General features: G+C 36.1%; 3 protein-coding genes and 1 pseudogene across 3 annotated transcripts; 2 read left to right on the top strand and 2 right to left on the bottom strand.

Moving 5' to 3' along the window:
- Positions 1-1325: 1325 nt before the first annotated feature.
- LOC117616433 (DEAD-box ATP-dependent RNA helicase 32) lies at positions 1326-5836 on the bottom strand. The gene is made up of 8 exons (XM_034345756.1): positions 5315-5836; positions 4919-5194; positions 4124-4447; positions 3392-3583; positions 3138-3293; positions 2596-3017; positions 2297-2454; positions 1326-1918 (listed from the first exon to the last, which is right to left on the bottom strand). The coding sequence occupies exons 1-8, from the start codon at positions 5681-5683 to the stop codon at positions 1578-1580; spliced, it is 2238 nt and encodes a 745-aa protein (XP_034201647.1). The 5' UTR covers positions 5684-5836; the 3' UTR covers positions 1326-1577.
- Positions 5837-8229: 2393 nt separating this feature from the next.
- Positions 8230-10312, top strand: LOC117616808 (pentatricopeptide repeat-containing protein At5g13770, chloroplastic). Its single transcript, XM_034346234.1, has one exon. It carries the CDS (start codon positions 8260-8262, stop codon positions 10105-10107), a length of 1848 nt encoding a protein of 615 aa, XP_034202125.1. The 5' UTR covers positions 8230-8259; the 3' UTR covers positions 10108-10312.
- Positions 10313-14297: 3985 nt separating this feature from the next.
- Positions 14298-18527, top strand: LOC117617788 (annotated as a pseudogene).
- A 937-nt stretch (positions 18528-19464) lies between these two features.
- On the bottom strand, positions 19465-21068 carry LOC117614776 (lignin-forming anionic peroxidase-like). The gene is made up of 4 exons (XM_034343679.1): positions 20758-21068; positions 20470-20661; positions 20151-20316; positions 19465-20053 (listed from the first exon to the last, which is right to left on the bottom strand). Exons 1-4 carry the CDS (start codon positions 20986-20988, stop codon positions 19659-19661), a joined length of 984 nt encoding a protein of 327 aa, XP_034199570.1. The 5' UTR covers positions 20989-21068; the 3' UTR covers positions 19465-19658.
- Positions 21069-23210: the final 2142 nt, after the last annotated feature.

Raw genomic sequence — 23210 nt, 5'->3', positions numbered from 1 at the left:
ACAATTTTTAAGATTCTTCAGACCACACATCCCCTTTTTTCGAAACATTTTTAAAAAACGTTATTCAATTCAATGCGCACAAACACGCACACACTAATTCCTTCTTAAGATAAACACTCGTGTGCTTTGTCTTCCAAAGTACACAACATTTTAACTAGATTTGAAAATGATCAAAACAAATCTAAAACTCCTCCTTTTAATCATAGCAAGTATTTCTCCTTCAAATTATAAACTACATCTCAATTAATTGCTGAAGTTCGTTACTCACAAGTAATTAATCAACAGTGGATAATTTCGATCTACTGAATACAGTGCGAGATGTAGATAATTAGTAAGAAAGTATCCGTAAAAATGCAGTTTTCATGCATTATAAATCAAATGTTGATATATACCTGTGAAGAAACAACGATGGTAAGCTGATGAACTTGTCTGTCTTTCTCCTTGGTTTTGATTAGCAGTAAATCTTTGCCTAATTCCTTTACTTATTATTCCCAGTTGTTTATTTTATCTTTCTTAATACAAGACAGCAGCATTATTAACGTGGAGAAATGGAAAATGCGGTCTCTAGAGTCTTCCATTCCAACTTCCAACAAATGCATGGAGAAGCTCAATGGTTGGGGATTGGTCCCTGTTTAGCCAATAGCATGCGAGGCATGCTAACATAAATATTAAGAGAATGCTAGTAACTTTCTCTCCAACCTTCTTTTTTGAATATTTTTTTTTTTTTGCTTGACATGTGTCATTCTCCTTACACTTAAAACAATGTCATTAATATATTATACAAGCTAACATTTGCTTTCTAAGTTTACCCTTATTAAATGTATTCAATTTATCCAAAAAAAAATTCACAACTTTCTTACCATCTTATTAATTTTTTTTCTAACATAAATTTTTTTTAAAAGAAAATATATACTTTAAAGAGGAAATATCTGTTTTTATTTTTTTTTATTTTTTTTTAACACAAAGGGTTTAGATAGAAAAAAAAAAAAAAGTCCTTTGTGTTTTTAAAAAAAAGGGACATTTCCTCTTTTTTGAAAAAATTAGACATTTTCTTGAAAAAAATAATTGACGTTAAAAAATAAAGGTAAGAAAATTGTGAATTTTTTAAAATATATTTAATAAGGGTAAAGTTGGAAAACAAAAGTTTACTTGTATAATATATTAATGACATTGTTTTAAGCGTAAAGAAAATGACACATGTCAAGCCAAAAAAAGAGACGATCCAAAGGAGAATGTTAGAGAGAAAGTTGCTATCCTTTCTCTAAATATTAATGCATGTATTCAAATTAATGAGCAGTACTTGCTGCCCAGAATCCATGGTGATCAACCTAAAATAGTAAATTTTCTTTGGTATTCAAGAATTATTCGATATCCATACCGATCCGCGACTAATGAAGTTTTAAGATATTGCCACAGTATATATTACAAAAAATAATAATAACCTAAAGTGATACTCCAGAATGTTTGAGGTAACTCGAACCTTTTTCTAAAGCTTTGTAAGGGGTAAAGTGCTCTAAAGTTGTTCAAATAACAAACAAATTCAATGAGGGGAAAAGAAAAAAACGAGAAAGACTTAATTATGAGTGCATGGAACTTAACAATTTGAGAGCCAAAGCTTCTTGTTCCGCTAAAGATACTGAGTCAGGCTTGAACCCCAGTTTATCCTTACTTTCTTCTCTCTCACCCTCATCATCACTATCAAAGTATATCTTTGACCTCTTGTGGGGTCGATCCTCAGATGGCTCTCCTTCTGAATCAGAAAGATCATCATCCTCCTCTTCTTCTATGTTTCCTCTCTTCTGCTTCATCTTATCCTTCATTCGCTTTTCACGGCGACGCTGGCGGTCCAAATCCTTGTCTTCCTTGTCCACCTTCTTCAAATCTTCTCTAAGCTTCTTATAATATTCGGTTTTCTTGTCTGCGCCAAAAATAAGAAATTTAAAGACAACACTTTCTCCAGAATAGGACACAAAAATTCATAAATGTATTTCTTTTTTCTTTTTCTTTTTTGGTCAAATTCATAAAGCTATTTCTATTTAGCTCAATTGTTCATTTCGATGGAAGGGCACCACCCCAATTATACGTCATGTTTATAATATTTCCAAGGCAAGGCAAGTAATAGGCAAATAAAGGTAAAACGCCATCTTTTTTCAACACACCTCAAGGTTTAGTTATTTTCCGCTTTTATTCCCCAGAGAACAATTCTTCAGATCATAGCAATGTCTTCCACCAATTACTTCTTGGCACATTATTCTGGTTTTATTTTTGTTGGAAATTACAGATTTATAATACATACCTTCAATCTGATCAAGCAGGCCACTGACATTTTTTGTGTCAGCCAGCTTCGCTAGTGGCGGTAGCGTGTTGCCTTCCTCGTCAAAGACGACTCTAGTTCCCACTGGCCTATTGATATTGATCTTTAACTTCTTTTTCTTCGAAAACTGAGTTTCCGGTCTACAAGGGAAAAAACGAATAATGAACTCAAATTTCGCTAACAAAATAGAAAGCAAATGACACATAATATGTCAGTCAGAATTTTGTAAGCCAATTGTTGGGGTTGAAACATGCATAAAACGTAATAGACAAGCAACTTACATAAGATCTCCAATTTTTCTTCCTTCCTCCTCTGCCTCATTTTCTCTATCATTTGTTAGAAGAGCATCTTTCTCCCCCTCTTCCTTAAAATCACCAATATCAAGCTCCTCTTTAGGAAGCTCCAATTCATTCTCCTTGTCCAAAATTTCTGGTTCAACAATGGGCGATAGATTGGACACTTTCTTTGACTTGATTTTCGTGTTTAAAAAACGGATTTTGGGGGTCATTGGTAGACCTATTGATGCTGAAAATTCATCAATTGGTAGTTTCATAACATCAAAAATCTCTTTGTCCTTCTGATTGTGAACCGACTTCAGATACGTGATAAAGGCCCTTTTAGCCAGACCCTGAAGCGTATCCGGGTACTTGACTAGCAAAGCTGCTAACAATCCAGACACCGGTTGCATTCGTCCCTCGTTATGCTGAGAAAGAATTTTTAAACAGCTAAATTAGCCCGGCACACAAATCAAAATGGGAAAAATGAAAAGATGAAGTGGATAATAGACTCCCCCCAAAAAAATAAAAAAATAAAGAAAGAAAACCTTTAATTTCTTTATGGGTATTTTTGCTGCTTGTAATTTATCAAGCATTTTTTCTTCTGAAGGCGTCAGGAATAAAACTGATCGCCCAGAAGAATCATAGCGAGCAGTTCGGCCAACTCTATGTATGTAAGATGCAACATCTTCTGGACAATCCACCTGCACATGGGAGAAAGTATTTTACAAAGGAAAAAAAACTGAGACCCCAGTCAAATGATATTTTGATTATTTATGTTATAATATAATAACCCAGTCACCTGAACAACCCAGTCAACTGCCTTGTTGAAATCAAGGCCTCTTGAAGCCACATCAGTCGAGAAGAGAACTGAATGCTTTTCAGTAAACTGTGAGTATGTTCCCATTCGTCCCTCTTGCTTCATCTTACCATGAAGACACTTCAAGGGTGTTCCAGGACGGAGCTTTTTAAATGCTTCAAAGACAAATTTTACCTATTAAAAAAGCAATTCAACATCATCAATAAGTAAAATTGGAGGTGAAACGTGCACCCCAATTATGAACCTGAGTAAATTTGGGGTGAGTGAAACCAACACAATTTGGAGTAAGAGAAGAAATTTCTTTGTACTAAATGACTCAAGCAACTCAGGAGAAAGCTACATTCATTATACATGTATGTATGTATGTCTACAAAGATCATAAACTAGAATTTAATGATAGATCAAAATTTCCATGCTGACTTGTACAGGGAAGAGTGGGGGAGTTAACAACAATATATGATCTACATGGAGAACAATGAATTCAAACTCTAAAGACCTGTTGAAGTGTGCATCTGTTGATTCAAGTTCAACGTTCATTCATTGAACTAGATAATTGATTCAGTTGGCCACATTGACTGATTTGCCATTACAATGGCTTAAGCTGGCCTCAAACAAACAGATGAATTCAGATGTTGCATATATTATGCAGACATTATCAGGCATGACACATAGGCATCTGAGCTACAAGCACATAATTCAAAAACAAAACCACACCTGTTTTCGGGTTGATAGAAACACTAAAATCCTAGAATTTAGGTGTGTCTTTACGAAGCTCCACAGCAGGTCTAACTTTTGGTCAAGAGGAACGATGATTGCCATTTGCTGCAAATTCTTAGGAGTGGCTGTCACAGACTTCTCATGCACACTGAGATACTCTGGATCCTTCAAACTGAGTCTTGCAAGATGTTGAACCGACTTTGTTTGAGTTGCTGAGAACAGAAAGGTTTGTCTTCTGTTGGGTAGCTGTGAAATGATTGCATTCAGTGTCGCCTCAAATCCCGAATCAAGACAACGGTCTGCCTCATCAAGGACCAAAACCTGTTCCCTGACCGGGAAAGTCCACCCAAATCAGCAGGAAAATAGACAGAACATGTGTGTGTTTAGATATAGATATATATATACACTGGATAAGACTTCTAGGTCAGCAGGAAATGGCTTGAATGCATAAAGAAGAATCAGGCATAACAAACTTCTAGGTCGAACAATAATATTGACAATGGGGAAAGACTGTTGGTATGCATGCAGAAAAATAAGAATTAATAATCAAGAAAACACCTTCTATGAAAAAAGGAAGAAGCTGAAAATCTGGAATTATTGGCAAATGTATGTGACAAAGTTAATCAGACCAAGAAATAGCAGAATTAGAAAGTAAATCTGATAACCCTCATCAGCATATTCAAAATCATACTTCCGATAGACGATAGAGCACTATGGGTTGGAAACAGATTTCTGAGAATATACCATTTTCCCCTCAAATTTCAAAAAGAAAAAGAGGAGGATAAATTAGACCTGAAGCTGTGAACAATCAAAATTTGGAGTTTCATCCATGTGCTGAAGAAGCCGGCCAGGAGTGCAAACCAGTATGTTCAGCTCATTTACGCGCTCCTTCTCTGCTTCAACATCTCTGCGACCACCAATTAGGAGGCCAGCACTAAAATTATGGTGCTTCCCAACCGCTTTTAACACATCAAAAGTTTGACTAGCTATTTCCCTTGTTGGAGATAGTATGATGCTGCCTACCCCATCCTGAGGACACCATCTCTCTCTATACAATTTTTCCACAAGCTGAAAGAGAACAAAATTAAAATATGACAGGGCATCAAAAGATGGTTCTTTTATAGCCATTGAAAAATGCCTAGAGACTGACAGAGAAAGAATGGAAAATTTGAACACATCACAACTTACCGGTATAACAAAAGCCAGAGTCTTTCCCGAGCCCGTCTTGGCGGCACCAAGAATATCTCTGCCACATAGAGCGTGGGGCAAAGACGCCTTCTGAATATCGGTCATATCGATGTACTTGGATTGGCGTAAGGCGTCCTTGGTCTTCTTAGAGATGGGCAACTGGTCGAACCTGGTGGCGCCAGCGTAGCGCGAAAAGATTGTGGGGCCCACGCGGCCGACGGGGCCGTCGGAGGGCAAAGGAGGAAGAGACATGGGGTTGGAGCCACATTCGGGTTGCTGGGATTCAATCCATGATTTCAGAAGCTCGATTTCTTGGAGCTCCGAAAGTTCCTTTTGCTTGCGGGAGGTCTTTGATATGGGTTTTCTCATTGTGGCTGGCTGTGTTTCAACTTCCGACTGGAGAAGAAATAGACGCTAGGTATTTGGGTTTTAGAAAGAAAGCGGCGAGAGCGCTTTGGTAGTGACAAGGGTTTTAGCTTTTCCTTTCTGTTGACCAAAAAAATGAATAAAAACTTTTCCTTTCTAAATTCTAACGACGAAAAGAAAGTTGTAGTTTTTCCTTTTGGTGATTCTCAAATAAGTATTTTACGTTATCCTCCGTTTGGACGAGGGAAAATAACTCAGAATTTATCTAAAAATCAGAAATTTAAAAGGAAAAATTGATAATTCCCTTGTTTGGCAACTTAAGAAGGGAATTTATTAAATGACACGAGGAAAAAAATCATGAAAATTGAGGCATCAAATTCCCGAGTTTAATTTCCACCAAAATAGGCGTCATTTCACAATTTTCGTAGTGCGGGAATTCATATTTTCCAGTGTGCCAAAACTTACATTAAAAAAAAAAAAAGGCCAAACTTTTCATTTTTTTTAAATTTAAAAAAAAAAAAAAAAAGTACATGTCTCTTTGGATCAAATTTGAAGGTTAGTATTCAGGCCTTTCTCTCCTTCAATTTATGTTTTTCTATTTTAGGGTTACAGTTTCTGAATGACTATTAAAATTGGGTGTTTCTTATTAAATTTATGAATATGTGTTGAATGGTTTTTGTGATCTTTGCGGCACTATGGCTGGATTTTTGGGAAGTTTTAACAAAATACTCTATGCCCGTGGATATTGGTGTGTGATTTGTGTTTATGGTACAGCTCTGTAGTTGTTTGCTAGCTTTATCGCTTTGTGTTATCGCCTTGTTCAAGTTTTACCCTTCATTTCCTTACTCTGAAGAAAAAGCCTATGTTGCTGAAAAGCTTTATTGATGGTTATATGCTGTTGAAAATCGATTTTGGTCTTCTCTCTTTCTTATTTGACTTTGATTATTTGTTTGGTAGTCTCATGATGATGCTAGAGGTTTTCAATTTAAAGTCATAGAAAATTGGGATGATATAGTAGATTTGTGTGGCAAAGATAAAGCCACTGGAGAGGGCGCTGAAACAGGTGCATATGCAACTGAGGTTATGACTCCTACTAATGAAGTTGATCGTGTTGATTTGGATGGTGATACACAAGATTTAGAAGATATTCATGTTATTGATAATATTTCACCAATCTCAACAAATGGTCAAAAGAGAAGAAATCATGCATCAAATTCTTCTTATATTCTTCCTACAAAGAAAAGAGGTGTTGTCAAAGATGTTATTGCTGATTTGATTGCTAGAATGGCTTTATCATTTGAAGAGTTTATCCTTGCTGATACTAAGAACCTTGATCTAGCAGAGGTATATGTTGAAGTACAAGCAGTACCAAGTCTCGGTGAAAATGAACAACTCAAAGCATATGCTTGGCTGATAGAAAATGACAAACAATTTTAGATGCTAAAGGCACTCCCAATTGAGAAAAAAAAGAGTATGTTATTGATGTTTATTGCACGAAGAGAGTGATTTGGTTTGCTAATATGCTCTGTTTTTTTAACTTGATTTATTTAGTTCATCAAACGATATGTTATTTTATACTTCAAGGAATACCTTTTGTGTCAGTTATTAATTTTTTATTTTTTTTCGAAATATTTAATTTATGTCATTTACAATTTACATGAGCTATCCAAACATTGAAATTTTCAATTTCTGTCATTTACAAAATTCGACATACATAAACCCAAACACTGAAATCTTCAATTGCCAGAAATTGAAATGACAGAAACCTAAATTCCGTCATTTTTGAATTCTATGTAAGGATTTGTTACTTATTTCTAATTTTAGTTGTTAGATTACATTCATTAATTGTGTTGATAATCTCTTAGATGCAATTCAACGGCCGAGATTAAAAATATATAACCAATCCTTAACATAAATACTTAATGGAGAATCTCCCTTTGCATTTATATATCAGTACTACATACTACATACTTTTTTTTTAAAGAGAATAATTATTACTTTAAATCAATTCTAATTAATTAGGTAGTTCTAAATTTATCAAACCAAAGGGCAAAAAAGAATTGTTGCTTAGGCCCTTGACAAACCCAATATGCTCCTGTTTATTTGCATTCGAGTTTGATTTTCCTCATCATACATTGTTCAATTAACAAAATTACAACATTACCTTTGATTATTTTTGGTGCTGCACATTAGTTTTTTCATAACTAAAATTAAGAACAAAACTGACTAAGAAGAAGCCCTTTCCTTGCTCCAAAAACATAGGGAAGAAGAAGAAGCCCTTTCATCTCCACAAAAATTTGAACAAAAATCTGATAAATTCGTGACATGTTTATTAGTCAATCTTTCCACAAAGAATTGGACGTCACGTGGCCTTCGTTTTGACCGATATTTTTATGTCCTTGAATTTTCCGAGTTTCGACCAAAAAATAAATAAATAATTTCCGAGTGTCACATTACTAGTGGCTCGTAATATTTACAAAGCATGGCAAAATCCAGTCGGGGATAAGGTATATATGTAGTGTAGGAGAAGAAAGCCACATTCTCTCAGTCCCACTCATTTTATTGAAGCCTTATCTGCAATGGCCATCTCCAGTTCTGCTGCAAGTTCGGCAGACTGGTCTTTGGCTTGCGTGATATCATGCAGAGAAACCCACAAATTCAACTTCTTCACATCCTGCAAAACCAGTTCCTCGTTTTCCATCCCCTGCTATAATCTCCGAGTTTTCAATGTAAATTCTTCAGGTTGTCACTCTCCGATCTTAGAAGACGAAGCATCCACCACTTTGCCAGTCATTGAATTGGACCTGAAGTTTCCAGATCCCCAAGAAGAATTTTCAACCCCGGATGCTGATAACTTGAACGATTTTCTATGTGGGTTGTTTCAAGATCGTCAGACTGAAGAATTTGCGTATGAACAGTATGAGAAAGCGAAAAAGAAGAGGCCAGAATTCATACCAAACAAATCAACATTTGAGCATCTAATAAGGTATTTGATACGTTCCAAGAAATGGGGTTCAGTGCTTTCAGTTTGTGATGATTTTAAGAATTACCATGTACTGCCTGATAGTTATACTTGCTCTAGGCTGATCGCTAGCTGCATTAGAGCTAGAAAATTCAAAATGGTTAGGACTTTGCTTGAAGTATTTAAGGCTGATGATGATGTTGCTGTCCCGGCCTTTGATTCCGCTATGAGAGGCTATAATGAGCTTCATATGTTCAAAAGTACAATTTCTCTGTTTGAACGAATGAAATCTAATGGAATTGTTCCAAATTCTGGATGTTATTGCCGGATCATGGAAGCTTATTTCAAGAAAGGCGACAGTAGAAAAGTTGTTGAATTGTTTTATGAACTAGGAAGTAGGCAATTGGATTTTACCCCATTTTCAACTCAAATATACGGAATTCTATGTGAGTCACTGACCAAATTGGGACAGCCTTTTGAAGCTCTGGAAGTTTTTCGAAGTAGGACAAAGGAAGGAATTTCTTTAGACTCTTCAAAGATCTACTCTGTGTTGATTAGCTCATTCGCGAGCATCCGAGAAGTGGAGGTGGCTGAAGAGCTTTTTGAGGAAGCGGAGACCAAGAAAATGTTGAGGGATCCGTCTGTATTTTTAAGACTTATATCAATGTATGTGGAAACAGGGTTGACACAGAAGACTCTTGGAGTAGTTAAGGCGATGAAGGGTGCAAATATCAGAGTTTCGGACAATATATGCTGCGCAGTTGTTAGTGGCTTCTCCAGGAAAAACAGGTTGCTGACTGCGGTAAAAGTTTTCAAAGATTTGGTGCTAATGGGATGTGAGCCAGGACAAGTGACATACGCGTCGATTATCAACGTATATTGTCGTCTGGGGCTTCACTCCAAGGCTGAAATGATTTTTAGAGAGATGGAGGAAAAGGGGTTTGATAAATGTGTAGTGGCTTATTCTAGCATGGTTGTAATGTACGGGAAAACAGGAAGGCCAAGAGATGCAATGAGACTTGTGGCGAAGATGAAAGAAAGAGGGTGCAAGCCAAATGTATGGATTTACAATTCTTTGATGGATATGCATGGAAGGGATAATAATTTGAGGCAAGTTTCAAAGCTATGGACAGAAATGAAGCGAAGGAAGGTTGCACCAGATAAAGTAAGCTACACAACTGTTATAGGTGCTTACAACAAGGCAGGAGATTTTGAAATGTGCATGAGATATTACCATGAGTTTAGGATCCATGGGGGTGTTTTAGACAAGGCCATGGCTGGAATGATGGTTGGGGTTTTCTCGAAAACCGGTCGAGTTGATGAGTTGGTGAAGCTTCTGCGAGATATGAAATCAGAAGGAACAGGCTTAGATGGGAGGCTTTATCGGTCAGCCTTGAATGCTTTGACAGATTCTGGGCTGCAAACGCAGGTCAAATGGTTGCAAGGTAGCTTTAAGGTGACCTAGTCTTGGTAAGGGTTTGCATAACTGTACAGATCGAATTCCAGTTTTGGGCGCAAATGCTCTGTTTCAAATACTCTGTTATGCTACAACTTCATTAGGATTTCTTTCTTTTTCTTTCAATTGAAACCTGAAAATTAATTTGCATATGTATACTGAAATTGTTACACTAAGCACCATCATTTTATGTACTTAATATTTCAATGTGGAATTTACACAGTAAATAAATATAAATCATGATTTATTTATTTATTTTTTTGAATCATAAGTTATATTTACACATTAAAGTTAGACATCATTTCATTATTTGTTTAGTATTTAGCGTTGTTTTGTTTTGTTCCAATATTATTTCAACTATCCTGCTTTTGATTTTTTACTTTTCCTACGTTATTACCGCTATGGGAAATGCTAGCAAAATTATTTTGTAATTGCATAACGTCTAACAAACGATGGCCGCCATGGTTATCCTAAGATGACTTATCCTCGCAAAATATACAAAACAAACCAAAATGAAGTAAAACTTGAATATGAGGCACTTGACTAGAAATAAAAATAAAAACAAAAAAAAGATTACAGAGAATGTTGCTAGCATTCTCTAAAGAAATTACATTTTTGAATTTTAAATCATACAGCCGCATGTTAAAAATTATAGCCGCGCTATTATACGCTTTAAATATATACGAATATTTAAAAATTATAGACATGCCGCTATACGCTTTGAATATATTTGAATATTTAAAAACCGTAGCCGTACGGCTATACTAATTTAATTTTCAAATATATTTAAATCGGTGTCCTCGGCTATACTCTTTAAATATATTTGAATATTTAAATCGATGTCGGTCTTTCTCTCTGTGTCATTGTCACTCTCATCTTCCAATTGGCTATACTCTTTAAATATATTCGAATATTTAAATCGGCGTCGGTCAGCTATACTCTTTAAATATATTTAAATATTTAAATTGGTGTTGGTTTTCTCACTGTGTCACTGTCACTCTCATCTTCCAATTGGGAGAAAAAGATAAATACGTAAAGCCTCTCTCCAACTCTGCATTAGTAAACCCACACATCTCTCTCTCACTTTACAACTACGATTCATTCATTCAAAGAAAAATCGAGTGGCTTTACTAAGGTTTTTTTTTGTTTTAATTGCCTTTAAATAGTATAGCCGTGCGGCTATAATCTCTCTTTCTCTCCACACACACACATATACATATATATATATATATATCACTTGAATCCAATATCATTTGATCACTCAATTGAATTATTGAAATTTTAGTACTTTCTTGAAGCATTGTGTTCATTGATTTTGTAGGACACAATTGGATATCGAAACAGTTTTCGATTTGTCTATTTTTTTGCAAGGATGATCTATGAATGTAGACTTAAAAAATAGATGGTTTGGATCATTGAAAAACATTTCGTAGAGGACCTTAAAGGGTGTCCCTCAAATAAAATTATTTGAGGGATCTCTCAACAGAAAGGGATTATATTATATTATTAACTAGTTTAGCCGCGCGGCTATACCTCTTAAATATAACGTATTTCAATAGTATCTCCGTGCGGCTATACTACGATATTTTTTAAACAAACTTATTTTGACACGCGGCAATTTGGGGTCTTTTTTAAAATAAAAATTAGTACAGCCGACCGGCTAATTAGTATAGCCGAACGGCTATACCGATTTTGACACATGGCACCTGGGGTCGGTGCGGCAACTCTTTTTTTTTTTTTTAAACAAGGAGTCTAGCCGCGCGGCTATACGCGGTTTTTATTTATTATAAAAATCGTATAGCAGCGCGGCTTCACTGGGTTTTTATATTTTAATTGCCTTTAATCTATACTCTCTCTCTCTCTCTCTCTCTCTCTCTCTCTCTTATATGCTGGGATCCTTTTTTTCTTTTAAATTTTTTCCCCAATTTTCGTTTATCGATAAGAGTAGTTTATAGCATTATCCATTACTATTGGGCCATTATCCGAGTCTCTTAATTTTTCTTAATTTTTTTATTTATTAAATAGTATGGTCGTTCAACTATACCTCTTAAATATAATGTATTTAAATAGTATAGCCAGTCGGCTATACTATGATATTTTTTGATATGTGGCACCTAATTGCTAGAGGGTCCCTCTTTTTAATAAAAATAGTATAGCCACGTGGTGATACTTGATGTTTTAATTATTTTTTAAAAATAGTATAGCTGCTCGGCTCGACTTATTTTGACACGTGGCTCCTAGGTGCTGTGCAGCTACTCTGTTTTTTTTATAAATAAAGAGTATAGCCGAGTGGTAATGCTCTTTTTTGTAATTTTTTTATAACAAAAATGGTATAGCCGACCGGCTTTATTGGGTTTTTTATTATTATTTTAATAGCCTTTAATAAATAGTATGCCTTTAAATATGTATAGCCGCACGGCTATACTATTTAAATACATTATTATTTTTAATTATTTTTTAAAAATAATACAGCCGGTTGGCTACACCTTTTAAATATAATGTATTAACATAGTATAGCCGAGCGGCTAGACTATGATTTTTTTTTTTAACACATGGCATCTAATCGCTAGGGGGTTTATTTTTTTTTAAAATATCGTACAGCCGCTCGGCTATAATATGTGTTTAATATAGCCGCTCGGCTATACCGCTTGAATATAATGTATTTAAATAATATAGCCGTGCGGCTGTACGTATTTTGACACGTGGCGCTATTCTATTTTTTAAAAAATAAAGCGTATAGCCGTTCGGCGATACTGGATTTTTCATTATTGTTTAAATAGTATAGCCGCGCGGCTGTACCTCTGCGAAGTACACATCGACTTGCTCGGTGTTGATATGCGTTGGCCTATTGGGGCTTGCACTGATTGCTGATTTCCTCTGGGCTTCCTCACCTCGTTTTGCTAATTCCTATATCTCCATTGCCTCCAATTGGCTCCTCCCCTTGATATTTCAAAACCCAGTCTGATCCTCACACCCAAGAACACTGACGACGAACCCGTAAAAGGTTTGTTTGGCTCTTTGTTATCATCTTGTTGAAGTCTTGCGTTTTAATGTGAATTCTCATCTGGGTATTGGTTGGCTTGTGTCAAAACGGGGAAGAAAATTATACTTTTTATTGTTTGGTTGTTTTGTTGAAGCTCATTCGTGCTGGTTCAGGATTTTTCATGTGAATTTGATCTCAGTATTGTCTGATTTGTGAGGAAATGTGCCTTTTTAGTTTGTTTGGTTGCTATATTGAAGCTGGTTTTTGCTGCTGAGTTTGTATGAATATTTTAGTCACGGTCTTGTTTAGTGTGTTAAAGTGTTCCGCAAAGGAATTGGTGCTTTTATTTCTTGATGTGAGAGTTGGTTGATCATTGAAGCTCATTGTTGGTAGTTGTACATTGTGATTAGTGTTTCTGTGGATTTCGACGAGCTACTTCATCCCCATTGTTGTGGGTTTTTTCTTCTTCATGTGAATTCTTACCGGCGGTTTGTGAAACATTGTGGAAAATGAAAAAAAAAAAAAAAAGTTTGTTAGGTTTCTTTGTTGAAGTTCATTGTTGCTTATTTGATTAGTTTTTGCAAATTTCAAATTTGATTTTGTTGTGGGTGCTGAGAAGATGCCATAGAAGAAAACGGATATAAGATTTTGGATATTAGTATATTCGGCATATTGAAAATTATGAAATTGCATGAACTCCTATTCTTTATTTTTAGCTTTTAGGATGATTTTCTGGTTCCACTTGAAAAGCAAAGTGAAGATTTCATGAATTTGGGTTTCTGTTATTGGGCATATGAGTAAATTCTGTACCTATTAGAAAAACAATGGTCCTGTTATTGGAGCTTAATTCCATCCATCAATGGGTTAAGCAGAAGTGAATTTCCACTTTTATGAAACCAATGCGTTGTCCTTTTACTTATCTTCTAGAACTTTTTCCTGTTATGTTAAATTAATGGCAAATAAAGTTCTAACTGATCCTTGTTTCAGCTCTGAATTTGACCACTATTCTGTTACCTTTAGGTAAATAATAAAAACAATACTGCTCCTGGTTGAGTTTTATTAGCAACTTTGGCTGATTTGCCTGGACCAGAATTAAAATGGGAAAAGATGGCTGATGCACCTGTAGCTCGCTTGGATGGGGCAGCTATACAGATAAAGAATCTTCTATTCGTGTTTGCTGGATACAGTACCATTGATTATGTGAGAACCTTGTATTGCTCCTTAACTAAATTGTTTTTTATATTGTTCATGCTAGCTGTCTCTACTGAATTTTTCAGGCTATGTCCTTTTTTATTTATTAAAGTGGTCTGTTGCTTATTTTTTAACATCCAAATTTTCGTGATTTAGCACATTACTTTTAAACTTAACCCCTTTGAAATGACTACTGTATAGATTAGTCTTACATTTTCTTGAGATCTTGTTTTAGCTGATGCTATGGGAATTCTATCTTCTTTTGTATTTGGAAAATGAACTGATTTAATGTAGTCCCTTAACGAAATAAATTGTTGATGCTTCTGTGCAAATAACTTTTAAGATAAATAAAGAATAGCTCTGCGCATTATTTTGTGGGTTATGGAACTTTTGGAAGTGAAGATTGACTAGTTTGACACACATGTACTCAATATGAATATTCACACTGTATTATGTTATTAGCTACATTTGCTGAAGAAATTATAAAATAAAATAAAAAGAAACAATGAAATTGTGTAGAAACTAGAAATGGTTCTAGATTTGTTTAGCACTATTGTTGGGGGAAGAATTTGTTGAAGAGGTGGTTGTATCACAAACTGCTACATGAGAGAGAAGGGTTTCTATTCTATGGAGCATGCAGAGAATTGGATAAGAATATCAAGATTTAAAAGAAGATGTTTGTGTTGCAAGTGGATTAGGAATTGCTAGGAGTAGCAAGGCAAATCAAAGATTGTAGTACAAACTGCTCAGGGTAATCCTTATTCTTTAAATTTTTGGAATCCGGTAGTTAAAAAGTGAGATTAGATGGGTTGAAGAGGGTGTGTTTTTATGGGTTCTTACTTTGGCTTAATTGTATCGAGTAGAACTGTGGTGTCTTTATGGGAATCTATTCAAAGAGTTTTAGGATATTGCCTTTAGTTTAATTTATCTTTATTTTGTGGGTATTATGAAATAATTGTAAATTTATTCTGTAATTTTCTGCATCGTCTTTTTTTATTATAGAGAGACACATGATCACATATTTTTTACTCTATTTTTTCGAATTAGATTATAATGCTTACTACCAAAAAAAGAAGAAGAGGAAAATCACAAACTGCTTCATGACTGGTGACATCAATGAATTGGGCCTCAACTCAACTGCTGGGGATAGATCAGATCCTACCGCTTATGCGGAACTATGATAAACATGTTTTATTATATTCACTCGTTCACCAAAACCGAAAAGATTCACCCTCCCTTCTTATGTTAATGGGCTGTCCTTTCTGTTTATTGTTTACTTTAGCTACATTGTTGATATCTACAATTTCAGTGATAATACATGGGGAGGACGATTTGATATGCCAAAAGAAATGGCACATTCAAATCTAGGAATGGTAACCGACGGAAGGTACATTACATTGTCACAGGACAGTATGGGCCACAGTGCAGAGGGCCCACTGCCCATACATTCGTGCTTGATACTGAGACAAAGCAGTGGCGGGACATGCCCCCTTTACCAGTTCCTAGGTTTGTTTTTGCCTTAATAAGATTGCATAGAATGAAGTGTATGTTTCTGTTGTTAAATGCTGTGTGATACTGAAATCGATCACTGTGTATTCCTGTATTGTGCTGCGTGCATACACATGTTTGTGAATGAGAATGTCATTTATACCATGTCTTTCTGTCATTTTGCTCGTATTTAATACCACCTGATTTCATTGTAGGATATCTGTTTATATATGTATATATTATAGATGTATTTTTGTATTTTTGTATGCTCATGTATATATAGACTTCATGTAATGGAGAGGTAGATCATTGGAGTCTTGCTGTTAAAGATGGAAAAGCATTAGAAAAGGAATGGAGGACTGAAATTCCTATTGCCAGGGGTGGACCTCATAGGTCTGTCCACTGTCTTATTCTTGCTGTGTTTATGTAACTAAGCATTTCATCATGGGAGATCTTGGTGGAATTCCCGCATATGAAATTGAGCACAATTTTGCATTCATTGGCCTTGAAAGTGATCACGTAAAATTAAATCATAAATTTTGAAGTTTTTTTACCAATAACCGTTGTTGAAAGTTGTAGGCAATCTGTTGGTATGAGTGGTCTCTTCTTGATTATTTTCTAGGTCCATCTTTCCGTTTGTGATCTATCAATTCCAGATTCTTTCTTATATGTAGCAATAAGAATAATCCTCTTTGGTGTCTTAGGGCAATAACATAAAGACAATGATATACACTCCCTGCTTAGAATGTTTATGGAGCTAAACTTGGGGTTCTGGTGTAAGCTTATTGATGTTCAAATTTTGCTGATAGAATTACTTGATCTCCATCACACCTGAAGGGAATAAATGGAGTAACTTCTCTAGAATTTTGTTATCAAAGTCAGGACCACATCAGGTCCCGTATCATCTGGAGGCATGCCTGGTCCGGCTTCCTTAAAGAAGTCAAATTCTGGACCGCTAAATAAGCATGGGGAACCTCTTAAGAAGTCGTCTGGTCCTCAATCTGGTGGGGTAACACCAACTGGCCGCCAAAACTCTGGACCTCTTCCTCCTGTTCTCCCTGCAACAGGTCTCATTACATCTGGACCCATTTCTTCTGGCCCACTAAATGCTTCTGGGGCCCCTCTTAAGGTATCTGGTCCTTTGGAGTCAATGGGATCAATGAAAGTACAAGGTTCCTCCATTGTTCACAATCAGGCCATTACTACTCTTAGCCAAGATGACGAGTTTTCGTTTAGGAAGAGCTTCCCAAAGCTAATATTATGGTCTTTCTACTTTTTGTGATGGGGTTCACAGCTGGTGGTTTTATTCTAGGTGCAGTCCACAATGCATATCTCCTCATTGTGGTTGTGATCCTTTTTGGTGCAGTTGCTACACTATTCACATGAAATACTTATTGGGGAAGACGAGCTATTATAGGTTATATTGCTAGTTATTCAGATTCTGAGCTGAGGACTGCAAAGAATGGGTAATTTGTGAAGGTCTCAGGGGTAAGTTAATCTGTTGATGGTATGGCTTATAATTGTTATTGAGATCTATGAAGAAGGGTGGGATGAAGATACATGGAGGAATTTAATTGCTGGAAATACTATATCTCTATAACATTTATTTTCCAGGTTCTACAAACAGGTTAAAGGACTTAGTGTTTTTCCTTTTTGTTGAGCTTAGCTATTCTTCTGCAAATGTTAATCAATAGTTTTCACAAGTTATTTCTGGTTCTGTTTTTGAAGGTGGTCACTTGTGGCAATCTGCCCCTTGAGTTGTCCTTTCAGAAGGTTCCTAGATGTATGTATACATCTACAAGTTTGTACGAGTATCGAGGATGGGATTCAAAAGCTGCCAACCCTACACATCATCGCTTCACTTGGGGGCTCAGGTCCATAGAAGTGAGTAACTGAGTCAGCTTAATGTTTGATGGATAACAGATAGTATTTCTCTTTCTGCTTTTCTTTCCCTTTTTTATTTGGGCGGGGGTTGAGGTTTTCATAATTAACGAACTGAATTTTATTTCTCATTAACTTTCAAAATATTTAGATTTTTCCATTGCCTAATTTTAATTCTAGTGCCTGGACAGTTTTTAATGTGTTTGTAGAGCTGATGTACAGTGCAATTGCCAATCCACTAAGTGTTGCTATTTGAATTTTGTTAATATATTTGTTTCTGGTTTATTTGCCTTCCTGCTTTGAATGTTCTGTTGCTGCAAGCAGCCATTGCATGGTGATGCCAAGGGACGACTTTTATGGCTACCAGGCTTGAAAATTCTTGGGCTTTAGATTTCACACTTTTGACCATAATTTTCTATTTATGTCATTTGACAGAGGCGTGTGGTAGATTTCTACATCTCTGATTTCCAATCTGGGTTAAGAGCATTGGTTAAGACTGGCTCTGGAGCAAGGGTGACTCCTTATGTTGATGATTCGATTGTCATTGATGTGAACCCTGAAAATGAAGAGCTGTCTCCAGAGTTTATTGGGAGAGAGGAACCTTTCAAGTGATGATCGCATGATGCGGTTGAAAGAAAGGTAATAGCTCTTTCTTACAATTAATTTACGTTGATGCTTTTTTCTTATAATTATAAATGATAAATGCTTCTGAGTTTTTCCCTCATAATCTATCGTTTTTATAGTTGTGTTAAACATAAATGCCCCTTATAAGGAGTTTATAGTGTGCTTTCAAATATCTAGTCTTCATGTTTTTAGGAAGTGTATATCGGGTAGTAGCAGTTCGTACTTTCTACTGATTTTAGCTTTTTCTCTGTGCAGGCAGTAGCACGAAGTTGGGTGGTTTGTTTGGGTTGAAAAGTGCTCCAGCTCTCTAGCTACTCTTTCCCATGCAACCTAAAATTTTACCCATAAGATTGTTGAGTCATCCAATGAATCCAGTACTAAACTAGCAATGGTGCCAGCGCGATGCTACGGGTTTTAAAACCGTGTGAAATGTGTACAACGTCGTGAAAATATGTTGGGAAGATGGTACTATTTATATAGACATGGAGATCTAAATAGTTGCATCATGCTTTGTTTAGCAAGTTTAAGTTACAAAAAATAGACTAATAACATGTTTTATATGTTGCTTGTCATGTTAAAATATTGACCATATATTAATAAACCAAGCAGCAATCAAAACATCAAAATATTAGCAGTTTTGAGTTGCTCATTGTTCAAAAGATTTTGGACAAGTCTTTATGTAAATGATGTTGGGTTGTTGAAGGGGATTTTTTTGTCTTGATGTCTGTTGGAAGGGGATCTTTCTCTTGTTGGCTCTGTTACCGAGGTGGCTTCTGTTCTTTGGTGTAGAAGATTATGGACTTGTAGACGGAAAGAGGCTTTGGAATAACGCCGGGAAAAGAGAAGCTTCAATCTCCCAAAAGTATATTTAAAAATGAGTAAAATCCTAGAAAATTATTTCATTTCAATGTGGAATTTACACATTAAATAACTGTAAATCATGAGTTATATTTACACTTTAAATTTAGACATCATTTCATTATTTTTTAGTGTTTAATTAGCGTAGCTTTGTTTTGTTCCAATATTATTTCAACTATCCTGCTTGTGAATCATTTTGATGATATATGTGCAGGAGGACTTGGTCTTCAAACGTAGGTAGCGGTAGGGGGTTCATAATTCGTTCCCAAAAAAGATTTTATTGACAAATATAAAAAGCTAATATCGTTGACAAAATATAACAATTCGAGTAATTTCCATTATCTTCCTCAAAGTATTCATTGAGGTGTAATTTATTCTTACAACAATAACAACACTGTATAATTGAGGTTACATATGAATGAATCAAATACAACAAGACATCGGCAAAAAAATAAAAAACAAACAAAAAAGGAAGACATTCGCTGTTCAAATTGGGTTGTACATTTCATCTTGATTCTTGGGGCTCAAGAAATGTTTAGTTGACAGCAGTGCAAATCCTTCTGATCTCTCCAGCTGAACCGGTGAGAGGAGAAACGTCTCCCATCTTAATCATGGCGATTCCAAAATCAGACCTAAAAGTTGCGGGTTTCGAACTATACTCAGAGACAATGCTGTCTGTGGATCCTCCACTAAAGAGAACTTGATCTGATTCAAGAAGACCCTTCTTCTGGATTAAATTCTTGAAGTAATTGTAGTCGAATGAATTTGGTGTCACCAAATCAAGTGGTGCCAAATTGGTGTTACCGTTGGGTGCAGCAGCTGGACAGCGGCGTCTGCGAGTAGTTGCAAAGTTAGAATCAATGTCACTTCCATTGTTGTAAATCCTGTCACGAAATGTGAAGCACTGAGCCTGCCCTATTGTATGTGCACCTGCATTCATACATATATAAGTTCATTAGCATAAAGTTTTAATTAATATAGCATTTTCTAAGCAAGGCAGGCATATATGATTCATTTAAATAGTTACCTGACAATGCAACCAGATCTCTGGGACTGAGGCCTCTGTCACCAAATCTGGAAATAAGGCGGTCAAGGGAGTCTGTGAAAAGTGGAAGGTCACTTTCAGCTTGAGCTTGGCTTGCTTTGGTCGCATCTCTTCTTCCAAGCTTCACAGTCCAAGATGGACCACTCACCTATATCATATGTATATATATATATTTAGTTAATTGCAATTATTACTATAGTAGTAGTATAAGATTAAAGCCACGAGATTGACATTAACATAATTCCAATTAATAAAGATAATAAAAGAATCAAATTGAAATATTATTTATTTATCTACTCACAGCAACTGATGCATCCCGAGCTGCCACAGCAAGGATATCTGCGCAAGATACAACACCAGGGCAAATCTTCTCCACTTGAGCTTTTGCATCATCTATGACTTCGAAGCCTCTAGCAGAACCCCTGTTTTGAAATGCGTTCTTTTCGCTTACGATAGAAGCAGAATCATTAAGTAAGAGTGAGGCGTCACAACCCTGCAATCGATCATCAAAAACAAAAACCAAGAGTCAAAGACTGCTTATGATCAATCAGTGGCTGGCTTAATTAATGAAGGGGTAATTAGTACGTACCTGAACAAAGCAATCATGGAAATGGAGGCGCATTAGGGACGCCGCCATCCGGCGTTCTTGCGAAACTGCTCTGCTTATGGATGATTTGATAGTAGCAAGAGCGTTTGGGCAGGTTCGGTCATAGAATGTTGAAGACAGTTGCGCTTGGCTTGCTGTGCTCATGATGAAGAAAAGCAACAACATCGCGAATGCAACATTTGCATGGGACGTGAAAGAGAAAGACTTGGTCATGATTAAAACTCAAATCAAAACTCTCTCTCTCTCTCAACTTCGCAAGGTAATTAAGGGTTTAGATTGAGTGGAAATGGAAACTGAAGAAATAATGAGAATGAATATTGAAGATGTTGATGAAGTAAGCTTGTAGCTCTCATCTATATATAGTGAGTCGCCAGCCAACCAAGCTGGTTTGTCCAGGTCGCTGTTCAATTAATGTGCAAGCCCCTCAAGTAATTGCATGACTCATTCTGATTTGGTTGCCGTAAAAAGTCTTCGTTTTTAAACTATAAAAAAAAGTAATGTACTTTGAAATTTCTCAATTGGTAAAATATACGTATAGCTGGTCAAGCATGAAAAGTAGTCGTTTATTTACAACTTGTTATCATCTTTTATTTGTTTGTGCGATGCATGCAATTGGGCATTATATTTATATGTAAAAAGTAGCTGCATTTCGTAGTTTTCGCGATTCGCTCGTTCTCTTTCATAGCAGCCCACGTTTCGTTGTTCTAATCCAAAAAAATTCCAACATGGAAAACTTAATTAAGAAAAGACAATTTTAATTAAGGGCAAGATACATATGAGTAATCTTCTGTTTAAGAGTGGAAAGAAGAGTGGCTAACGCGTCTTATTACCCTAAACTGCATGTAATTAAAGGGAAAAAAATGAACAAACATTTTTTGCTTAGTGTTTGGAAGAGTTGTAAACGTGTCCATAACTTTTGTAATTAATTTATAATCATCACTTTCACTGGGAACCAACCAAGTCTAGCTAACTGTGAGCCTTCAATTAAAAACTTATCATAATTTCTTCACTTTAATGATAAATTATAAGGACTTAGTTTATCTGCATGCCCTCCTCCTGAACTGATGGGCTTCTGGATGTATTCTTAACCATGACTGGGTGTATGTGAGATGTGACCCACCCACCGCAGCCTGCTTGTCAACGTTATATATATATGTCGCTTTTATGACTTTTGATATATTCGTCGTGCATGCTTCTTGTTTTTAACGCACCAAAACAAAACAAGAGAACCTAACTGGCTGCATATGTTATTAATTCTCTTTCCTAATGTAAAACCAAAAACTAACAGCTGACATGCGATTTGTAAGTCACAAACACGCACAATGAAGATCATTGAACTTTTTTTTTTTGGGTTGGTTTGAATCAGAAGAAAGTCAATTTATTAAAAAGAAAAGTTCAATCACACGCAACAACGAAAGAAAGCCATGGGAGTGGCGGCTCCTCCTTCTCTTCTAGCTAGCTAACTCACACCATAATTCACATATTAAAGTGCATTAAGATTAAAAGCAAAAGCAATTGAATTTTTGCAAAGCAGAAAAACTAGGAGGAAGAAGTGATCCATTTCATTCTTTCTCGGGTTGCTTCCCCTCCTTGCTCCCGTTTACACCATCCACAGGAGGCAGCGTCTGCACAAAATGCACAAGATTTATAAGCGCCTAATATTATTTTGATTCAATGACAAACACAATAATAGAGCAGGTAAGCCTAACATTTTATCGAACACCTCGCGTGCAATACGTCGGGGTCAAATACAGAACCGAAACAGTATATATTCTTTTTTTCGTAATTGATCAACAAGAAGGTATTACACTCCGAGAGTGTGTGTGTGTGTGTGCGCGCGCGCGCGAGAGAGAGAGAAAGAGAGAGAGAGAAAGCGCGCGTACGAGATCTGGCTTGTAGAGATTGTGGACAACGGAGGCCCCAACGAGAAGCGAAACGACAACAACGACGGACGACCAAGCCAACGAAGGAGTGCCGGTGGGCAGCCTCCCTCCCCCGAATTTCTGATTCATCCCCAAAAGTAAACAACACCAACGGCGCCGACTGCAGGGGAGAAGAGAATCCGCTTGAATTCCCGCTTGCGGTTTTTGATATCCCCTTCTGTAGTCTGGCGGGCTGTATTCTTAATGGGCTTCAAGGGAATTTCATTTTCCATGGTGTCACCAGGCCTCGAAAATTTTGCTACGCTCGTTTTGTTGTTATTGGGCTTAGCCCGTGTAAACCGAAAAAGAAAAGAAAAAAAACTTTTTATTTTCATTTTTTATCTTTTTGACTCATAATTCTCATACATAGATTAGGTAGGGCAATGAGTCTGTTCTTTTGCACTTAAGTTCAAGTTTCAATTCTCGTAGATTAAATTAATTTAAAATACTTTAGATTATTGTTTATGTTTATTTTTATTTTTATTTTTTTAAAAGTGAGATGAACACGCAACA

The sequence above is a fragment of the Prunus dulcis genome, chromosome 1 (genome assembly GCF_902201215.1).
Source record: "Prunus dulcis chromosome 1, ALMONDv2, whole genome shotgun sequence".
Lineage (NCBI taxonomy): Eukaryota > Viridiplantae > Streptophyta > Magnoliopsida > Rosales > Rosaceae > Prunus > Prunus dulcis.
This window is presented reverse-complemented; position numbering and strand designations above follow the sequence as displayed.